General features: G+C 39.4%; 1 protein-coding gene across 1 annotated transcript in view; it reads right to left on the reverse strand.

Moving 5' to 3' along the window:
• RNF150 (ring finger protein 150) overlaps positions 1-22,186 on the reverse strand; it is a 283,510-nt gene that overhangs the window by 91,535 nt on the left and 169,789 nt on the right. Inside the window, exons 3-4 of the mRNA XM_045880405.3 lie at positions 4,965-5,036; positions 2,675-2,757 (exon numbers count right to left, since the gene is read on the reverse strand). Of these exons, the coding sequence (XP_045736361.1) occupies positions 2,675-2,757; positions 4,965-5,036 (155 nt within the window). The remainder of the gene's footprint in view (positions 1-2,674; positions 2,758-4,964; positions 5,037-22,186) is intronic.

Below are 22,186 nucleotides of genomic sequence, written 5' to 3' on the forward strand. Positions count from 1 at the left end.
AAGAAATAACTCTAAGTTGTGCTTGGTAATTCTCAATGTATTTTGTTATTTAAAGCCGGGCCTACAATAAGGAAATAAAAGCAGATGGACAGCAAGAAGCTTGAAGCAAAAAGTATCAAGAAATGAGCCGAGAACCAAATAATAATGTAAAAAGGGAAGAGTTTTAGGCCACACTGAACTGGCCTAGGGCAAGGGCTATAGTATAAATAAAATTAAAGTTCCTGAAGTTGTTGTTTTTAATATTAAAAAGCTATTTCCTTGGTTAATATTTCCAAAAATTATATTGTAAGAGTTCTGGAAAAATACATCATGCCAATCTAAACACTGCTAAAGCAATGTAATTTGTCATAATTAAGAACTGAAACCAGCCAAATGTTGCACAACAGGGGCATGGTAAATTGAATTGTGGCACATCTATTGCTTGGATATTATGCAGCTTCTAGTAATTCAATGCAGTAATGTGGAATAGATGCATGACAGAGCTCCAAATGAATAAGTTATTTTATACAGTATGGATTACGGAGCTAAAGTAATGCTATATATAGTTTTAAAAACAGATTTTCTTAATTACGTTTAGATTCTCAGGAAAAAGTTGCAATTCAACTTAAATTTGCTTTGGATATTTTTTATTAGTAGTACCCCCACAGGGCTCTAAACAGTCTCTAGGAAAGCAGGTTCCTTGCTTTTAACTATGAGGGTTAATAAAACCCTTAGTAAAATATTGCAGAGATAATAGACGCTACCCTGAGAGGCTCTCTGTGGCTCACACACTGCCCGTGATTCTTTGCCAGGTTTCTAGAAGTCACCAAGTAAATACCAAGTGTAATGAAATAATAATTTATATATTCCCTCATAGGAAGAAAACCACCAAGTCTTGATGTGTCCCAATTTATGATTTTGTCTTAGAGCTAATCAAGCATCTAGAACCTAAGGAAAGTGAATCTCAGTTGAAGGCTTTGGCTGGGGCCAGCACAGTGCACTTTCCCCAGGGCTGTTTCCTGATGATCAATTTGCCTAAAAGCATTTCAAGAAAGATCCATCCCCCTTGGGAGTTTCTGCATCTATTCACGTATCCTGTCCTTTTTTGACACTTCTTTGTCATTTTGGGTTTATTAAACTAATTCCTCTACAGGCATATTTTATTTCTTTCTTATTTTTAAGAAATAGTTCTTAAAGGTGCATTGCTTTATATCTTTGTGTATTTTATCTACTTTATTAAGTACTCTTGGGAATTTTTTAAAAGATTTTATTTCTTTATTTTAGGGAGGGAGGGGCCGAGGGAGAGGGAGAGAGAAACCTAAGCAGAAGCCATGCTGAGCGTGGAGCCCGACCCTGAGATCAGACCTGAACCAAAACCAAGCGTTGGGTGCTTAACCAACTGAGCCACCCAGGTGCCCCTTAAGAATTTTTAAAGCTCATCTTTCTGATTGAAGAACCTTTCTTCAAGGGATAATTTTTTATTTTTAGGATACTTCACAGATACAACAACACTAAAAAAAGAGGTTTTCAATTATAGGAAGACAACTTTTATGCAACTTTAAAATATCTGATTTTATTGAAGTATTTAAACTTATTTAATTTTAACTATATTAAAAAACTCAAATACCTTAATGGTAAATTTCAATTAGGGAGAAAGGTTAGGGTTATATGAAAATCACTTGGGAAGTGTTTCCAACTACACATGTTGGCATCCTCCCCTAGATTCTAGAAATTTTGGGGTGACTGTCACATTTCCTTCCTGCTGATAAAAAAATAACAACACCGCCCCCCCAAAAAAACCCAAAGGAAACGGAATTTGCTTTTGGCTTCCCATTCACTCCTGACCATATTCTGGCTGTTGATCTCTTCATGATTATTCACAACATATCATTTTTTTCTTTTAGATAGAGAGAGGGAGAGAGAGAGGGGGGTGGAGGGGCAGAGCGAGAGGGAGAGAAAGAATTTTTTTTTAAGATTTTATTTATTCATTTGAGACACAGAGATACAGAGAGAGAGCACGAGCAGGGAGAGAGGCAGAGGGAGAGGGAGAAGCAGGCTTCCAGCTGAGCAGGGAGCCTGATGTGGGGCTCGATCCCAGGACCTGGGATCATGACCCGAGCCGAAGGCAGACGCTTAACGACTGAGCCACCCAGGCACCCCGGAAGAGAAAGAATCTTAAGCAGATTCCACATCCCCAGCATGGAGCCCAACTTGGGGCTCGATCTCACACCAGAGATCATGACCTGAGCCAAAATGAAGAGTCAGACGTTTAACCCACTGAACCACCCAGGTGCCCCAAATCATGATATAATTTTATGAGTTCATTAATTAAGTTAAAACAGCACTTGTGAAGGTAAGAACTGAATCTGAATATCATAATTTTGTTGTTAAAGAAAACTCATACTTGGAGTCACGTCATCAAATTCCATATCATGAGGTTCTAGTTCATAGCAGTATGCTTCCTTTGGTACAAAAAGATCAGAAAAATATTTATTTCACAAGAAAACATGTTTTCAAGGAGAAAGGTTACACAAAAAGAGCAAGCTTTTTGATTGTTCACCATCTAAACCCAGAAACGTTTGGGCAGATTGACCTTGCAGGGCTAGGCCAAGAGGCCAAGCAGGTCTGAGCCAGTGCGGCCAGCAGGCACTCTCCACACACACCCCATTCAAAAGCAGGCGGCCCAGGGACTCACCGGCAGGGCAAGATCCGCACGACGTCATTGGGCTTGTACCCTTCAATGCAAACTGCACAGTTATCAAAATCGGGTTCTGTCTCCTGCAACAGAGAAAGTACAGATGAGTTGACTTGCGTAGCTTCAACTCTTGTGTAAATACGCAAACAAGCAAGGAGAGCTTGCCTGGAGCAAGGCTTTCAATCGTCTACATGCCAGTTTTCTTAATCAATAATTGACTGTATTTGGGCCCATTTTCCATTCCTTCCAACCTCCACTTTTTGTTTCTGGGTTCCACTGCAAGTGTTTTCATAAGGGAACAATTTTTTAATGTATTGTTACTAATAATGATATTTATTATGATTGTGAGAAAGCAATTTTTAAATATACCATTACTAGGAATGCTATTTATTATAACAAGAGGTGACATCAAAATCTCAAGGATGAGAAAAACTATTTATGGAGAACTGTCGGAATGATACTTAATCTATCAATTCCTTGGGAATCTTATGTATACAACTCTAGAACAATGGTTTTAACTTTTTATTCAATCTCTTTCAATACCCCAACATATATTCCTTATGTGGTAGTCCCTGTTCTTTTATATTCTGTTGAGGGGAAAAAAGTAATGAAAAATATACTTTAAATTTGTAATGCTTTTTTTTTTTAGATTAAAAAAAAATTTATTTGACAGACAGAGAGAGAAAACACAAGCAGGGGGAGTGGGAGAGGGAGAAGCAGGCTTCCCGCTGAGCTGGGAGCCCGATGCGGGGCTCGAACCCAGGACCCCAGGATCATGACCTGAGCCGAAGGCAGACGCTTAACGACTGAGCCACCCAGGCGCCCCAATTTAGTAATGCTTTTAAATGAATTTCATCTTATTAAGTTAACTCAATAGTATTTTTATATAGTTGAAAAACAGCAGCTCATAGTGAAACAAATCAAGTATTCGGACTAGAGACAACACCTGGTATACGTGTAGACTTGTGAATCCCTTACAATGCCCCAAGGAACTCCAAGTACATGTACCGCAATCCACTGCTCTAATATTTCTTCTGGGGAGAAGAAAGACCTTTAGAGGTCTGCAGGCCTTGGACTGCATTGCTTAGTTGTTCCTTCTCAAGATATGCTTCTGCTTCTGATGTGGTTATAGCAGCATTATTTACAATAGCCAAGATAGGGAAGCAGCCCAAGTGTCCACTGATAGATGAATGGATAAGGAAGATGTGGCATATATACATATAAAGAAATTATTTTATATATATTCGCATATATATTATTATATATATATAAAAAATGGAATATTACTCAGCCATAAAACAATGAAATCTTGACATTTACAATAGCATGGATGGATCTACAGAGTATAATGCTAAGTGAAATAAGCCAGTCAGAGAAAGACAAATACCATATGATTTCACTCATATGTGGAATTTAAGAAAGAAATGAAAAAAGAAAAAAAAAAGGAAACAAACAAAAAAAACAGCCTCTTAAACACAGAGAACAAACTGGTGCTTGCCAGAGGGGAAGCGGGTGGGGGGGATGGGTGAAACAGATAAAGGGGATTAGGAATACACTTATCTTGATGAGTACAGAGGAATGTGTAGAATTGTTGAGTCATTATGTTGTACACTTGAAACTAATACAACACTCTATATTAATTATACCTGAATTAAAAAAAAAAGATAGGCTTTGCTCTTGGCTTTAAGTCCTCATTCTCCAGCAAAGGAAGGTGCTGTAATGACTTTGGGGTTGTAGATGCCAGATTTCAGAGGGACTGAATATACTTCCTGTATTTACTGCAATTATCAGTGGAGGACATCACACAACATATAACACTTTCCTCCTTGCAAGGATTTATGGAAAAATTTTCTCAAATTGTTAATACTAGGAGCAACCATTTTGTTTTCACCTTGTGGACTGGGATGAAGTAATCAGATACTGTTTGAATATTTCTTCCTCCATTGCATTGGCTGCTAGAAAGCCCCAACCTAAGTTTGGGATCCATTTTTGTTACACATTTCAGGTAATGTACTTAGGTACAAATTTTATCCTAGCTTCATCTATTTTTCCTATACTTACCTTTCAATCTCTTACATTTTCTTTCCAACTACTTTGTTGTCCTACTGTATGCATTTTATAAATTGTTTTAAATTATATTTAATACAGATGGGTATAACACCAGACCCAGGCGAACTATCTTCACGTATTCCCCTTCTCCCTTCCTCCCCTCTCTTCTACCCTGGCTGCTGGAAAAGTCAGCAACTTTTTTGAATAGTCCCTCATCAAAAAGAAAAGAGGCTCCTGTTACCTTGTCACCCTTCTTGATGGTTCTGACCTGGAGCTTGCTGATAGCTTTCTTTGCTGCATCTCCCAGTCGGCGCTAAAAAAAACCAAAAGCTGCTTGTTAGTAATAAAGATGTGTAATTCTTGACTTTGTTTCTGATGGCATTTAATAAACCGGGGGCAGCTATCTCTGAAATGCACAAGTGGCACGAATGTTAAGGACAATGGCTGGAAGAAATGGGGCGGTGATACCTATGCAAAGTGGATCTAGTAATTGAGGTCTATTAAAGCGCTGTCATCGAGGGGAGCTCTTCATGCCCAATGTTAAGCAAGTGGCAAATGGCCTGGAAAAATCCTGCCCTGCAGTGACTCCAGCACAGATTACATTTATGCAGACTAGTGCACACACACAGAAGTTTAGTAATTTGCCACTCTAGCCATTTAATTTGTGACAAGGAGATAGCCAGTCTGGAGCAGTTGGAATAAATTTCATGTTCTCTTTTTCACAATCAGGGTTTACTGCTTACTGCTTGTAGATTTCTTTCCATATGGAATTTTAAGGAATTTCCTTTGCTTTTACAGACCTAGCATAGGTTTATCTATTTCATCTGTACTATCCTATCCCATCACATTCTTCCATGCCAATTTCACCTCCTCTGTGTATGTTTAAATGTGGGTGTGCCTATAGGAAAATACATAAAACATACATGTTCAGCTTAGCAAATAATTATAAAGCAAACACCTATGTAACCAGTCACTCATGTCAAATAATATATTAGCACTCCTTTAAAAGTTTTTTTTTTTGATAGAGAAAGTTGCTATCCTAATGAGCCCTGCAATCATGTGATGATAGGGCAGTCAGGAAGAAGGGGAGCGGGGGAGGGTGGTGAATTAAGTTTTAATCTGTCAACATTTGCTTGTGTGCTTCTGAGCTTCCTACATGTAGCAGCTCCTTCTTAGGTTTGTGTACTATGACCCTGTAATAGACACGTATTTGCAGCAGTGAAACATATTTGAAGGCTATGATAAATGAGACAAACATTTACATGGAATAATCACTTCCTTTCACTAATTTTGTTCCCTTTAGGAACAACACTGAAGCTTCTTTCTTTTCTTTAAAATTGTGAACATATCCTAGTGAACGGTGAACATACCCTGCGTACCATGCTAAAACTTTATATGCAGTATCACTTTTATTCTTACAACCCTGTGAGAAAAAAAAATACTAATTTATAGAATGAACTGAGACTTACAGAGCTTAAGTCAATCGTTGATCATAATCAGTGAATGGTCAGTCAGAATCTGAATAAAATTAAGTCTGACTTGAAAGCCAGAGATAAACCACCACTCTAATTATTCACTAAACCACCTCATCAACAAACTGGCCAGTCATCCAACCAACTAACATCCTCCCAGTCAGCCAGCCAGCACTCAACTGACATTTGGCCAACCAGCCAACCAACCAGTATCTACCAAGCTAGCCAGTCAACCTACCAATCACTGAGCAGCCAACCAACACCTGGCCAGCCAGCTAACCAGTTAACCAGCCATTCAGCCAGCCAGCCAAGCGACTAACCAACCCAAATCTATTAAGTATTTATCATATGGCACTTCCTCGAGCATACAACAGTTAAAGTAAATAAGTAGAAGAGAGGTATTCTCCTTGTTAATTCATTTTCTTTTTGATATTTTGTCATTAGTTTCTAAAGTGATTACTGGCAATTTTAACAAAAACGTAAGTTTGGTTCTGACCCAAAAGGAGACCTACATACACTTAAGATTTATGCAGAAGTCCATGAGAAGCTAGCAAACTAAGGTTGCAGGAAAAACAGGGAGAGTCTGTAATGATAAATACCATGGTGGTGGGTGGACACTGAGAGGGAAAAACACGGAGATGAAACTAAAGAAGGATGGAACTCTCTGTCCTCTCCTCTTCCTCTAATTCCTGCATGATCATCCTTTGATCTAAACTCAGGCCACTTCTTCAGGGAGCTCTTCCCCCATGTCTCCCAAGAGGGAAGATCCTTCTAGTCTATACCTTATGGCACCTGGTCCCCCTGCTTCATAGCACTGTCAAAAATTTACAATTTGACATTTGTTTTGATGATCGATCTCTGTTAAATTTCCTTCATCTAAACTCCCTGAGGGCCAGATTGTGTTTATTTTTGCTTCTCATTGTGTCCCAGCACCTAGAATAAAGCTGCCTTTGATAACTTGACAGTCAATCATTCCATACGTATTTTGGATCACGTATTTTGTCCCAGGCATAGCTCTGCGTTATGGAAAGAATGGTGGTGAAAGGAGGCCAGAGTCTGGCTGGCTCAGTCGGTAGAGCATGCAACTCTTGATGTCAGGGTTGTGAATTTGAGCCCCATGTTGGGGATAAGAGAATACTTAAAAAAATTTTTTAAATCTTTTAAGAAAAATGGTAGTGAAAAAACACACATAAATTCCTGTTCTTTTAGCTTACAATCTATTGGCAAAGCCATAAATGGTTGATGAGTGAATAAAATTTTAAACCAAAAGATTTTTTTTAAAGCATGGAAAACCATCTATGAGATTTAGCCAATTAACGGGAAAATTAATGGACAAACTATAAGCAATACATGTGGTAAGATAAGCAAAGCTGTGATCTTGGCCTTGGCAAAACCAGTCAGTCTCAACCAAGAGTTGCTTTTCATTGAAGAAGCCTGGAGCCGGAATTAAAAGGAATAGAGAAAGGGCTACCGAGAGTTAAGTTACCAGGAATTACGTGCAACAAACCTGCAAAACATTACGTTTAGAATAAGAAATCTGGACCCAGATAAACACATGTTGATTGTTTTTCAGTCAAGAGCTCATGTATTTTTGCAACTGTGTTTATTTATTTTTTACAATTTTATTTATTTATTGCACAGAGAGTGAGAGAAAGAGAGAGAGAGAGAGAGAGAGAGAGCACAGGCAGGGGGAGCGTCTGGCAGAGGGAGAGGGAAAAGCAGGCTCCCCTTTGAGCAGGGAGCCCCATGCAGGACTCAATCCCAGGCCCCTGGGATCATGACTTGAGCTGAAGGCAGACGCTTAACCGACTGAGCCACCCAGGTGCCCTGCAATTGTGTTTAATTATATAATATCTGTCCCCAACAGAATCACTTCAACTATTTTTTATTTTCCAAGGCAAAGCAGAGCAATTAAGTGGCAAATATTTTATTTTCAAACAACGGTCACAGAGTATACTCAAAGGAAGATCAACATTTCTTAAGGAGGTGAACCAGAAATTATTTTTTCAAAGTTTAATTTTATCTAAAACATTTCTTTTAAAAGTTTTTCATAAATTTTTATTGAAATTCAAAACATAATTGAGTACAGGTTTTTTTTAGTATAAGCCTACTAATGAAGAGAATGGAATTGTTTTTGGTGGGAATAACATTTCCTTTAACTGGGGTTCAGAGTTAGTGTTTCCTATTATCAGAATCACTTGCTGATCTGTAATGAGGTTTTATGTACCATACTGATTACATTGTTTTCTATGCATAATTCTGTGTGATATTACAAGGGAAAAATAATGAAACATAAGGCATAACCCCTGTTCTTATGGAATTTACAATCTATTTGTAAAATTACCATTGCAGTGGGAGAGCAACCTTAATAAATATAGTATAGCGTTACTGCTTTAGGAGAGAGATGAAAGAGTTTGTTAAAACTGTCTAAAATAATTTTTAAGACAACTTATATGGTTCTGAAGAAGGATATGGATAAAAAAGTGAAGCGAGGCACGTCCTCAATTTTATTAGAAAATCGGTAGTGTGGCTTATACTAACTTACACTTTCAATATTCATTTTTTCACGTGACTATCTCTTAGTATTCTGTTACTTCATTATATAGTAGCTATTTTTTTTTTGACACAACCCAAGAGGAATGTCACTTTTTAAAGAAGTTTTTATTTTAATCACTGGTGCTCATCATAGCAAGTGCACTCTTTAATTTCTATCACCTACTTCACCCATCCCCTTAACCTCCCCTCTGGTAACCATCTGTTTGTTCTCTCGTTTTTTTCCCTTTGCTCATTTTGTTTCTTAAGTTCCACATATGAGTGAAATCATATGGTATCTGTCATTATCTGACTGATTTATTTCACTGAGCATAATACTCTCTAGCTCCATCAATGTCATTGCAAATGGCAAGATTTCCTTTTTTATGGCTAAATAAATTTCCATTGCATCTATACACCACATCTTCTTTATCCATTCATCTATCCACGGACACTGGGCTGCTTCCATATCTTGGCTACTGTATATAATGCTGCTATAAACACAGGGTGCATGTATCCCTTTGAATTAGTGTTTTTGTATTCTTTGGAGAAATACCTAGCAGTGTGATTCCTGGAGCGTAGGGTAGCTCTACTTTAACTTTTTGGAAACCTCCATACTGTTTTCCACAGTGGCTGCACCAAGTTTGCATTCCCACCAACTCTGCAAGAGGGTTCCTTTTTTCCCACATTCTCACCAACATCTGTTGTTTCTTGGGTTGTTGATTTTAGCCATTCCAACAGATGTGAGACAGTATCTCATTGTAGTTTTGATTTGCATTTCCCTGATGATCAGTGATGATGAGCATCTTTTCATGTGTCTGGTGGCCATCTGGATGTCTTCTTTGGAGAATGTCTGTTCATGTTTCCTGCCCATTTTTAACTGAATTGTTTTTTGGCTGTTGAGTTTTATAAGTTCTTTATATATTTTCAATACTAACCCTTTATCAGATATGTCATTTGCAAGAATCTTCTCCCGTTCCATAGGTTGCCTTTTAGTTTCATTGACTGTTTCCTCTGCTGTGCAAAAGCTTTTTATTTTCATGTAGTTCCAATAGTTTGTTTTTGCTTTTTGCTTCCCTTGCCTCAGGGGACCTATCTAGAGAAAAGTTGCCAAGGCTGATGTCAGAGAAGTTACTGCCTGGGCTCTCTTCTAGGATTTTTATGTTTTCAGGTCTCACATTAGGTCTTTAATTCATCTTTATCTTTGTGGATGGTGTAAGAAAGTGGTCCAGTTTCATTCTTTTGCATGTTGCTGTCTGGTTTTGAAGAGATGGTCTTTTTCTCATTGGATATTCTTTCTTGCCTTGTCAAAAATTAATTGATCATATAATTGTAGGAGTGTATTTCTGGGTTTTCTGTTCTACTCCATCGATCTGTGTGTCTCTGTTTGTGCCAGTACCATACTGTCTTGATGACTACAGCTTTGGAATATAACTAGAAGCCTGGAATTGTGATGCCTCCAGCTTTGCTTTTCATTTTCAAGGTTGCTTTGGCTATTCAGGGTCTTTCATGGTTTCATACAAATTTAAGGATTATTTGTTTTAGCTCTGTAGAAAATGCTGTTGGTATTTTGATAGGGATTGCACTGAATGTGTAAATTGCTTTGGGTAGTATAAACATTTTAACAATATTTGTTCTTCCAATCCATCAGCATGGAACGTCTTTCCATTTCTTTGTGTCGTCTTCAGTTCCTTTCATCAGTCTTTCATAGTTTTGAGAGTACAGGTCTTTCACCACTTTGGTTAGGTTTATTCCTAGTTATCTTATTATTTTTGGTGCAATTGTATATGGGATTGTTTCCTTAATTTCTTTCTGTTGCTTCATTATTGCTGTACAGAAATGCAACAGATTTCTATAGATTGACTTTGTATCCTGTGACTTTACTGAATTCATTTATCAGTTCTAGCAGTTTTTTGGTGGAGTCTTTTGGCTTTTCTATATATAGTACCATGTCATCTGCAAATAGTGAAAGTTTTACTTCTTTCTTACTGAATTGGATGCCTTTTATTTCTTTTTGTTGTCTGATTGCTGTGGCTAGGACTTCCAGTACAACATTGAATAAAAGTGGTGAGAGTGGACATCCTTGTCTTGTTCCTGACCTTAAGGGAAAGGCTCTCAGTTTTTCCCCATTGAGGAGGATGTTGTGTGTTTTTCATATATGGCCTTTATTATATTGAGGTATGTTCCCTCTAGACCCACTTTGTTAGGGTTTTTATCATGAATTGATTTCGTACTTTGTCAAATGCCTCTTCTGCTTACTGAAATGATCATATGATTCTTATTCTTTCTCCTATTGATGTGATGTATCACATTGATTGATTTGTGAATACTGAATCACACTTGCATCCTGAGAATAAATCCCACTTGATCATGGGGAATGATTTTTTAAATGTATTGTTGGATTCAGTTTGCTAGTATTTTGTTGAGGATTTTTGCATCTATGTTCATCAGAGATATTTGCCTGTAGTTCTTTTTTTTTTTTTTTGGTGTGGTGTCTTTATCTGGTTTTGGTATCAGGGTAATGCTGACTTCATAAAATGAATTTGAGAGTTCTCCTTCCTTTTCTATTTTTTTTGGAATAGTTTAAGAAGAATAGGTATTAACTTTTCTTTAAATGTTTGGTAGAATTCAGATGTGAAGCCATCTGGTCCTGGACTTTTATTTTTGGGGGAGTTTCTTGATTACTGATTCAATTTCTTTGCTGATAATTGGTCTGTTCAAATTTTCTATTTCTTTCTGCTTCATTGACGTTAAATGATGTCCAGTTTGTTGACATATAGTTTTTCATAATATTCTCTTATAATTGTATTTCTGTGGTGTTTGTTGTTATTTCCCCTCTCTCATTTGTGATTTTATTTATTTGGATCCTTTCTCTTTTTTTCCTGATAAGTCTGGCTAGAGGTTTATCAATTTTATTGATTTTTTCAAAGAACAAGCTCCTGGTTTCATTGATCTCTTCTACTGTTTTTCTAGTTTTTATATTATTTATTTCTGCTCTTTATTATTTCCTTCCTTGCTGGCTTTAGGTTTTGTTTTTCTTTCATCTTTTTAAAAAATGATTTATTTTAGAGAGAGAGTGAGAGAGCACGAGTGAGGGAAGGGGCAGAGGGAGAGAATTTTCAAGCAGACTCCCTGCTTAGCGCGGAGCCCAGTGTGGGGCTTGATCTTACGACCCATGAGATCATGACCTGAGCCAAAATCAAGAGTCAAATGCTTAAACAACTGAGCCACCCAGGTGCCCCTGTTTTCCTTTTTCTAGCCCCTTAGGTGTAAGGTTAGGTTGTTTGAGATTTTTCTTGCTTCTCCTTCCCTCTTATAACTGCTTTTTGAACTGTTGTGTTTTCATTTTCATTTGTTTTCCAATATACTTTTTATTTTGTCTTTTTTTTCCTAGTTGATCCATTCATTGTTCAGTAGCATGTTAAATAACCTCCATGTATTTGTGATCTTTCCAGATTTTTTCTTATGGTTGACTTCCAGTTTCGTAAGGCTCTTACCAGAAAAGATGCGTGGTATGACTTTGATCTTTTTGGATTTGTTGAGGCTTGTTTTGTGGCCTAATATGTGATCTATTCTGGAGTATGTTCCATGCACACTTGAAAAGAATGTGTATTCTGCTGTTTTAGGATGGAATGTCCTGGATATACCTGTGAAATTCATCTGTTCCAGTGTGTTATTCAAAGCCATTGTTTCCGTGTTGATTTTCTGTTTAGATGATCTGTCCATTGATGTAAGTGGGGTGTTAAAGTCCCCTACAATTATTATATTATTGATTAGTTCATGTTTGTTATTAACTGTTTCATGTATTGGGTGCTCCTGTGTTGGGTGCATAAATATTACAATTGTTATATCTTCTTGCTGGATTGTCCATTATTATTATATAGTGTCCTTGTCTCTTGTTACAGTCTTTAAAGTCTATTTTGTCCAATATAAGTATTGCTACTCCAGTTTTTTATTGACATCCATTTGCATGATAAATGTTTCTCCATCCCTTCACTTTCAATCTTCAGGTGTCTTTGGGTCTGAAATGAGTCTCTTGTAGGCAGCATACAGATAAGGTCTTGCTTTTTTAGATATTCTGTAACCCTATGTCTTTTGATTGGAGTGCTTAGTCCATTTACATTCAAAGTAATTATTGATAGATATGTACTTATTGCCATTTTATTACTTGTTTTGTGGTTGTTTCTGAAGATTTTCTCTGATCCTTTCTTGTCTTTCTTTCATGGTTTTCTGGTTTTCTTTAGTGATATATTTGGATTCCTTTCCCTTTATTATTTGCATATTTATTAGTTTTGATTTGCGGTTACCATTAGCCTTGTATATGACATCCTCTGCATAAAGCAGTCTATATTAAATTTGATGGATGTTTAAGTTTGAACCCATTCTTTTCTCTTCCCCATGTTTTAGGTATATGGTGTCATATTTTTCATCCTTTTATTTTGTGAGTTCCTTGACTGATTTGCTTACAGAAATATTTTTAGTGCTTCTGTGTTTCCTACATTCATACTGTTATTTTGGGTCTTTCCTTTCTGCTCAAAAAGTCCCCTTTAATATTTCTGGCAGAGCTGATTTTGTGGTCATGATCTCTTTTAGTTTTTGTTTGTCTGGGAAACTCTCTCTCTTCCTATTCTGAATGATAGACTTGCTGGATAGAATATTCTTGGCTGCAGGATTTTTGCATTCAGCACTTTGAATATATTATGCCACTCCTTTCTGGCTTGGAAAGTTTCTGCTGAAAAATACCCCGATAGCCTTATAGGGTTTCCTTTGTATGTAATTGTCTTCTTTTCTCTTGCGGCTTTTAATATTTTTTCTCCACCACTATATTTTGCCATTTAAATTACTGTGTGTCTTGGTGTGGACCTCCTTGGGTTGATTTTGTTAGGAGATCTCTGTTTCCTGCCTCAGATTAGGGAAGTTTTTAGCTATTATTTCATCATAAGTTCTCTGCCCCCTTTACTTTCCTTTTTCTGGTACGTCTTTAATATGAATGTTATTACATTTGATGGAATCACTGAGTTCCCTAAGTCTATTTTTGTTTTGCATAATTCTTTTTTCTCTCTTTTGTTCCGCTTGATTACTTTCTATTGCTTTGTCTTCTGGGTCATTAATTTGTTCCTCTGCTTCTTCCAGCCTGCTGTTCATTCCATAAAGCACGTTTCTCATTTTGTTTATTGAGCCCTTTATCTCTGCTATTTCTTATCCCTGTATTAATGGTCTCACTGATGTCCTCCACTCTTTGCTCAAGTCCAGTGAGTGTCCTTATGATCACTGCTTTAAATCCTCCATCAGGCATGTTACTTATATCCATTTCACTTAGATCTCCAGCCATGGCCTTGTCCTGTTCTAGCATTTGGGACAGATTCCTCTGTTGTCCCATTTTACCTAAGTCTCTGTGCCTTTTTCTGTGTGTTAGGAAAGTCAGCTCTGTCTCCTGTTCTTGAGGGTAATAGCTTTATGAAGAAGAGGTCCTGTAGTGCCCTGTAGTGTGGTGTCCTACTCCCCAGGGCTTGGTGCTTCTGGGAGTATCTCCCAGGTGTGCTGTGTGTGCTCTGCTGTTGTGTCCTGACCTCTTTATCCTTCAGTCCAGGTGTCTGCAGAGGCTCTCTTTGCCTGTTGTGGGCAGTATTTGGTTCCTGGCCTGAATGTGGCAAAATTTAAGTAGGTGTGCTCTGGTCTGCTTGTGAAACGGGACCTGTCACTGCTGCCCCGAGAACCAAGGCCTCGCAGAACTCCCAGTTTGGGAGACCTGGTGCTGGCAGGAGTTTGGAGCAGGCTTCTGGGGGAGGAGGCCTGATGCACTGGGATTGAGGCAAGCATGACTCAGAAGGGCAGTTCTGCCAGGGCACAGGGAGGTGGGGCTTGGTGTAAGCAAGTCAGGGAGCCAATCTCTGTGCTGCTCCGCTACCTGCACATGGCCATTATTTATGCTGTGGGGCAGGGGAGGGAAATGGTGCCTGCCAGTTCCTTTGTCCCCAGAAGTGTCTCTCCTTGAACACTGCCTTTCTGGGACGTGCTCCGAGATGAACAACTAACCTGCCCAAGGCGTGCCCCAGGCCCTCCTTAGATCGCTGCTTCCACGCTATATGTCCATAGGCTGTTGGCCCTGTCTTTTTTCCAAGAGTGTCCCCAAGTCCTCCAAGCTCCCCCAGAGCCAAGCATGCTGACCTTTAAAACTCCAGGCTTTAAGCCCCGCTGGTTGCAAGAACTCATGAAATTCGGGCCCTCTTGCTTTCCAAGCCAATTGCTCAAGAGATTCATTTTCCCAGTGAGCTCCTGTGTGTTAGTCTGTCTCTTGCCCTTCTCCTTGACCATGGCTCCCTCCCCACCATGTTGGTCACAATCCATTTCTCTCCCAAACTGTGTCTCCACACTTCTTACCGTCTTTGATATGGCCTCTTCTCTACCTTTAGTTGTGGAGTTTGTTCTGCCAATCTTTAGATCGATTTCTGGGGTATTCAAGATGATCTCAGAGTTATCTAATTTTAATTATGGGACAAGGCAAGCCTAAGTCCTCCTACTCTGCTGCCATCTTCCCCTCCAGTCCTCTATTTAAAACAATTTTTTTAGCAAATGAAATATGCTCTTCTTAAATGTGAGCATGCAAGGTAAATTCAAAGATTGCTTTAAATTTTGGCCATGCATTTAACTTTACTTTTGGCTATATCTGAATAAAGAGGAGGTGTCTTTTAAAAAACATCCCCTTTCTCCCTTCCAGAAAAAGCCATTCCCGTGCCCTTTTAAAGGAAAATGCAAGCTGCCTTTATTTAAGGGGAAAAAAAGTGTCTTTTCAGGAAATGGAAAGCAGGTGGACATTAAGGTGTCAGGGATTATGGCTAACAGCAGAGGTAATGGTTAAGGAATCAGACAAATCCCATTTTTGGCATTCTGGTGGCTGAGGGCTGATGAGGTTAAGGAGTTCAGTGGAGGATAAAGTCATTTGGGAGTTCCCAAATTAGCAGAATTAACAGACGGAGAAATGAGAGTAAAAAGGGAAATAATCAAGTCCTTTTCAACATCTTCAAGGTTCTATGAGGCCTTCCTCCCTGGAAGCCCCAAGATATCAAGTGATTCACAAAGGTAGGAAAACATGTTTTCTATAATTATTCTGAAAAATGGTATAATGGCAGTCCTTTTCCTTTCTTTTTCCTGTGGAGTTCCTTGCGTCAAACCTCATTCCATATGTTATTGAGAGACAATACACATATACCTCTTTTGAAGAAGAAAAGGATAGCATTTTGGCAGAGGCTGATGGAGGATATGAAAGTCTGCCCTGCCAGTGGAGGAACAGATGCTCTTGATTCCTGGAGAATACATAAAAAATCAAACTCTGAGATATATATATATGAAAATTATGCAACCATGTAGTGCTAGATTTTTTTCTGTAGGAGTTCTAGATTAACAAAATAAAGGACAAAGCACCATAAAGTTTTAAAAATGCTATGGCCATTTGCATGTAGTTAAATTTTGTTAGTATGTACATGTCTCTTCTTTTTAGGTGACATGAAAATTACACAAATATTGACTTCCGAATTTAAAAAAAAATTGTCCTACTTTCAATGGCTGTCAGACTAGTATTTTTGGATTTCTAAAATATAAACTATAAGAGATAATGAGTAAAACATCAACATTCTTAATAAAATGGCCCAAACAAGGTAGTTGCTTTTGTAATTGGTTCTTTCTGTCTTGTGTTTCTTAACTGTACCAAGTATAAATGAGACCTAGGGGCCATCCTACATTTGTACAGGTCTGTTTTAGGCAGGGTTCCTCCCCCATCACCAGGGCGCTCCTATGGATTCTCTAACACAGCTGGACCCAATCATACCATTCACTAAAGACTGTCAGGAGTGGGACCATCTTGGTAATTAGATTTATCCACCAATGTGATTGGAACAGGTATAAGAAAATATTTACCAGGATTACTGGTTCCTTGACAACAGTGAAGATAAACAGCTATATAGAAAATAAATACAGAACTATTTATTAACAGAACAAAGTCCTTCCTACATACACACAACAAAGATGGTAAACAACATACTCCAATCAACCCAAAACTTATAGTTATCTCCTAGATATTTAAGAAACTGAGAAAAATAAGATACTTTCTTCTTCTTCCCCTCTGTGTGTAACACAGAAATGCAGTGAGGTTGATAAAAGAAAGAAAGAAAAAAAAAAAACTAGGAATAAGGATGCCAAGAATAGCATCAAAATCAAGTTTATGTTTTTCTGTTTCACTTGACTGGATAATTCTGTATTTTATTTGTTCCTTTTACCTGACAGCTTTATTTTATAATCATGATTATTATCATTACCACCAAGTAGAAAAATAACTAGCTGCTCTTATGTTCTAGGTGAAGGAAGCGCACTGTAAGCATAAATAGAGTTGGTCCCAGTTGTCTGGAACCTCACATGGCCACAGGTGACCCACAAGCTTCCTCCCTTGCTCTAATACATAATAATCCTTCCAGGCCTGGTTGATATGACAGAAATCTTTGCACAGCTAGTCCAGTTTCTATGATGTAAGGCACTGCTCCATAAATCTAGAAGAATGGATAAAGAATTAGACTATTCTGACGGCCATGGTGACCTAATGGAGCAGTGTTTTAAGGCATACAACATGAGGTAAAAACATCAGGGTTATTTTTTTTGTGGGAGGTTGTTATAGAAGAGAAGGCAATGACTTGGAAGTTAGAAGATTCGATTTTTAGTCCTATTTCTGTCACTCACTGTGTGACTTTGACCAGGTCACTTAAACATCATGGGCCTTAGTTTCCCTTATTAGTAAAAGGATGTATGTAAAATAATGTCATTTTCGGCTTTACCAGCTTAGGAATGTATCCATGCAGAACAGAACTGGGGATCAAAGATCCTTTCAGATCTGAATTACCTTAAAAAAAAAAGGGGGGGGGCAAGCAAATCCATGGCTAATTACTTCAGTGAATACTTCATGGATAAAACATAGACTTTGATTTTCTGGGCTCCCACCCTACCCCCCCATCCTGCCCCCTGAGGGCTCCACACTTTCTCCAGATCAACATCAGGGACCATTTTGGTCCTTTTTCTTTAGGGGACAGAAGCATCTCTGCCTGGAGACCTTCCCCTCCCTGGTGGCTGACACCCAGCATATTCCCTTCCCTTTTGCTCTCCTTGTAAAATTCAAATTTGTTTTGCATTCCATTCCATTACTTTTCTTGTTCTAACATAGCTTCAGCACTGATATGTGCAAATGCAATCAAAGGGACCTGGGCCATGTATATGCAAATAACAGGAAAAGGTATTCACATCTTGAAAGAGGTAACTCTTTCAAGAAAACGTGTTTGAATGTCATTACCAGGCCTCACATAAAATAAGACAGGTCTGGTTTCCTTGGATTAGCCTCAAAGGCAGTATTGCTTGTGAAAAACAAGAACCTTGCTTAGTTTCTCTTATCTGCCTGTATTTGAAAGAGCCGCCATCTACTGGGAGTCCTGTGGCTTCAGGCCACAGACCCGGTCTTTGTGTCCCAGATGGGATGTCCTAGTAGACAGTGAGACAATGTGCCAGAGCATCACCAGAAGGCAGGCTCAGCTGCCACAACCATGGCAAAAATGCTGCTTGCTGATTCTGCCTTGCCATCTTGTAGGGTTTCTACAAGCAGGGTAAGAATTAGTACATGGCAGCAAAAATGGCACCATGAGGGACATATGGCACCTTAACCTCCTGATGGGGAGGTGGAGACAGCCCATACTGCACAGTGGTGTTCAGGATCAGGAGTCTGTTAAGAATCCAGCCCTCCCACCTCAGAGTTCAAGAAGTTACAAGTTGGGAGGTCATTAGATGGGCAGAATGAAGATGAATCCTTAGTATCCTCTGTGAGGCCCGCTGAGGTAGAGAATCTTAAACTATACAGTAGAAAGGACTTAATCAATCCTTACTTCTAATGCCAAAAAGGACCAATGTTCAAATAGTAGAAAGGTGAGGAGTCCTTCCGTTTACTGCTATGATGGAGGTGGGGCTGGCAACCTCCCTGTGGGTCAGGTCTCCTCAGTATCTCAGTACTGTGGAGGTCGTTTGGTCTTGTGGAAACTACTCTGACTTGAAATCACCAACCTCGTTGCATCTCCATGAAAAAAAAAAATCACCAGGGATGCCTGGGTGGCTCAGTCAGTTAAGCATCTGCATTCACCTCAGGTCATGATCCCAGGTCCTGGGATCGAGTCCCGGTTCAGGGAGCCTGCTTCTCCCTCTCCCTCTGCCTGCCACTCCCCCTTCTTGTGCTCTGACAAATAAAATCTTAAAAAAATCATTTAACATTTCTCTCTCTCAAATTCATTATACCTAATATTCCTTTAAGTTCTAAAAACTATGATTCTGGGGTCAGGTGGTCAGCATTCTCAACTGCATGAGTAGAATCATGGCCAGGTGTCTTCTTCCTCCCAATTCCTACAACTGTACTTTCTCCTCCACAGCCTTCTGGGAATGGGGGTTCACAGGGTGAGAGGTGTCCAGGCTATGCATCGAGAAGCCCACCCTGCTGCCATCAGTGGGCTATTTTCTTAAAGTACTCATCCAGGGGCATCATGAAGACTTGTGAAGAGAGAAAGAGAATGTGTCACAGTATTTAGAAGTCACCCCGACGTGTATCAAATGGCCACTAAAATGTTTTTCCTAATCATTATAGGACCTTTCTATCACTGAAAAGTAGGTTGTGGTTTGCATCTTCCCTTCTCATACCATCCTGGTGCTTTTACCAGTGGCCTGCTTCCTTCTGCAGGTGAGTCCTTTCCTCAGCCCCCCTCCCTCAGCTTCCTCTCCTGGCCTGGCTTTCTTTGCTCTAGCTAGCTTAGCCACTGTTCCTATCTTTATTGTTCAGATCTGGTTCCTGACTTCCAATGCTTCTGTTCACTTCCTACATTGGATTGTCCTGCCTCATGGTCCTGCTCTGCTCGAGATCCTGATTCTACTTTGCTCTAAAATCACAGTTAGACTCAAACCCTACCTACTTATTATTATTATTTGGTTTCAGTAACAGAAATTTATTGTCTCAAAGTTTTGGAGGCTGGAAGTCCAAGATCAAGGGGTCTGCGGGGTTGGTTCCTTCTGAGGGCGGTGAGGGAGAATTTGTTCCATGCTTCTTGCCTAGCTTCTAGCGGTTTGCTGGCGATCCTTGGCATTCCTTGGTTTGTATATGTATCGTCTCATCTCTGCCTTCATCTGCATACAGCATTCCTGTATGCATGTCTGTGTCCAAATTTCCCCCTTTTATAAGGAAACCAGTCATATTGGATCAGGATCCCAACCTATTCCAAAATGACCTCATCTTAAATAATGATGCCTGCAATAACCCATTTCCAAATAAGGCCACATTCTGAGGTACTCAGGGTTAGGGCTTCAACATACGAATTTTCAAGGGGACATGATACAACCCATAACACCATGCAATGGACTAATATTCAGCCATAAAAAGAAAGAGAGAGCTCTTTATGAAATGGCATGGGAAAATCTCTAAGATGCAAAAAACCTAACACTCCAAATTATCATATGCTATACTTTGCATAAGAAAGGATGAAAAGGACATGTACATATTTGTGTACGTTCAAAAAAATATCGTTGAATGCACCAGAAATCACTACCATGGGTATCTGGGTTTCTGGAGGAGAAGGGTGGGAAGGAGAATTTTTAGTGCATAACTTTTTTATACTCCTTGCATTTTGAACCAAGAGAACATACTATTTATTCAAAATTTATATTTAAGCATAATAGAGCAAATTCAATCAGACGGCTAAACCGTCCTCAGGAAGGATTATACCAATTTATGAAGCCCCCAACCCTAAGTACAGAGCCCTCTACACACTTGCCTTCCCAGGACTGATTTTTAGCAGGTTTGTTTTTTCCTAAATTTACAGGCAAAATAAAATCATATCTGATTGTTTAATGTGCTTACCCTTACAGTGGTCTCCCCCAAACACCACCTGCCCTCCTTAGATCGAGTATTATCTTAATATCTTTTGTGGAGCTTTTGTTCATGGCAGGAACACATTCTCTATCAAAGAAATTCACCTTTTGCATTTGCCATAAATGTTGGTAATGCTTTTAATGTCAGTGAGTTCCTTTCACACATGGGAGATTTAAATGGATGTGTAAAATCTGTGTGTGGCAGGTGCAGTGTTGAGCTGCCAGAGAGACAGGAGTGAACCTGGAGAAATGTGAACTATCAGCTGTTCTTAGGGATTTCTCACAGTCCCTGGAAAAAGGTCTAAAAGGAACAGCAGGCTTCCCACCATTCTCATTTTCGGGTCCTGTGCAAGAGGGGAGATGTCTTTTTTCCAGGAGTCCTGAATACAGCTACATCTACAATGATAATCAACAATAGTGAGCACTTTTCTGGTGCTTATTCTGTGAGCCAGAGAAGAATGGCTTCTCCAGGAGGAGACCAGCAGGTGCCAAAGACATTCTCAGGACAGAGCATTTCAAAGATGTTAAAGATCCCAGCTTTAAAACTGCCAAGCTGTGTGTCCTTGGGCAATTGTTGACCTTCTCTGTTTCCTCACCTAGAGAGTGGGGTGATACAGTGCCTTCATCATAGAGTTGTTAAGAAGCAGTATATGTATATCTAGATTTATAGATCAGAACAAACTCTATTTGCTTTTAAGTGGTCCCAGCTCCTGAAAGATAACCCAGATTTGACAGTACTCTAGATCCTCACCTAAACTGCCTGGGAGAGTCACATTTATGTTTGGGTTTATGTCTGATTATGCAACAGAGCATTCTGGGATTCATCAGAGATGAGGCTCCAGTGGGTTGGAATGTGACATTATGAAAAGCAGTCCGCTCGAGGTCCTCTGTGTGCTCTGTGATGACCTGCGTCCTAACCCATATGGGCTGCCTCAACAGCCTCTTACACATCACAGGGCTTGTTCAGAAACGGGAATCAGGAGATGTGAATGGCCACCTCCTTCAGTTCTGCAGAAACAGTTAGTCACTGGACTCAGACATACATAGGCCGGTGGACAGACCAGGGTCCTCAAAGGATGCTGGACTGAAAGAGGACAGGGCTGTACAAAAGACAAGCATCATGAGTGAAGAAGGTCCTTGCAGACCCGTGGACCCTGAGCAGAGGAGCAGTGGATCCAGATGGAGCACGAGGCTGTGGTTGGTCTCTGCAAACCAGCCTCCTCGCTTACCTTCCCCTTCTGGGTGCCTGCATGCACGGGAAAGTGAGGTGGTGAGGCAAGGAGGGAATGGCTTTAAATAGTGATGTGAACTGGAGAGAAAATAAGACAAATACATAAAATAATATGCTAGAGGGAGAGAGAGTGGGGCCTGAGGCCACATTAGCATATATCAAACTGTCTTCAGATCTCTTCTCCTGGATGCTTACTCTCCAGGGCAGTTCCTCCTGTCCTGGCCATTTAAATGGCATCTATGTTCTGATGGCTCCCATATTTCTATCTCCAGCTCTTCTTCTCTCCTGACATCC

Source organism: Mirounga angustirostris, unplaced genomic scaffold (genome assembly GCF_029215605.1).
Source record: "Mirounga angustirostris isolate CCGP_5_RB_7025 unplaced genomic scaffold, mMirAng1.0.hap1 SCAF_2, whole genome shotgun sequence".
In the NCBI taxonomy this organism is placed as follows: Eukaryota; Metazoa; Chordata; class Mammalia; order Carnivora; family Phocidae; genus Mirounga; species Mirounga angustirostris.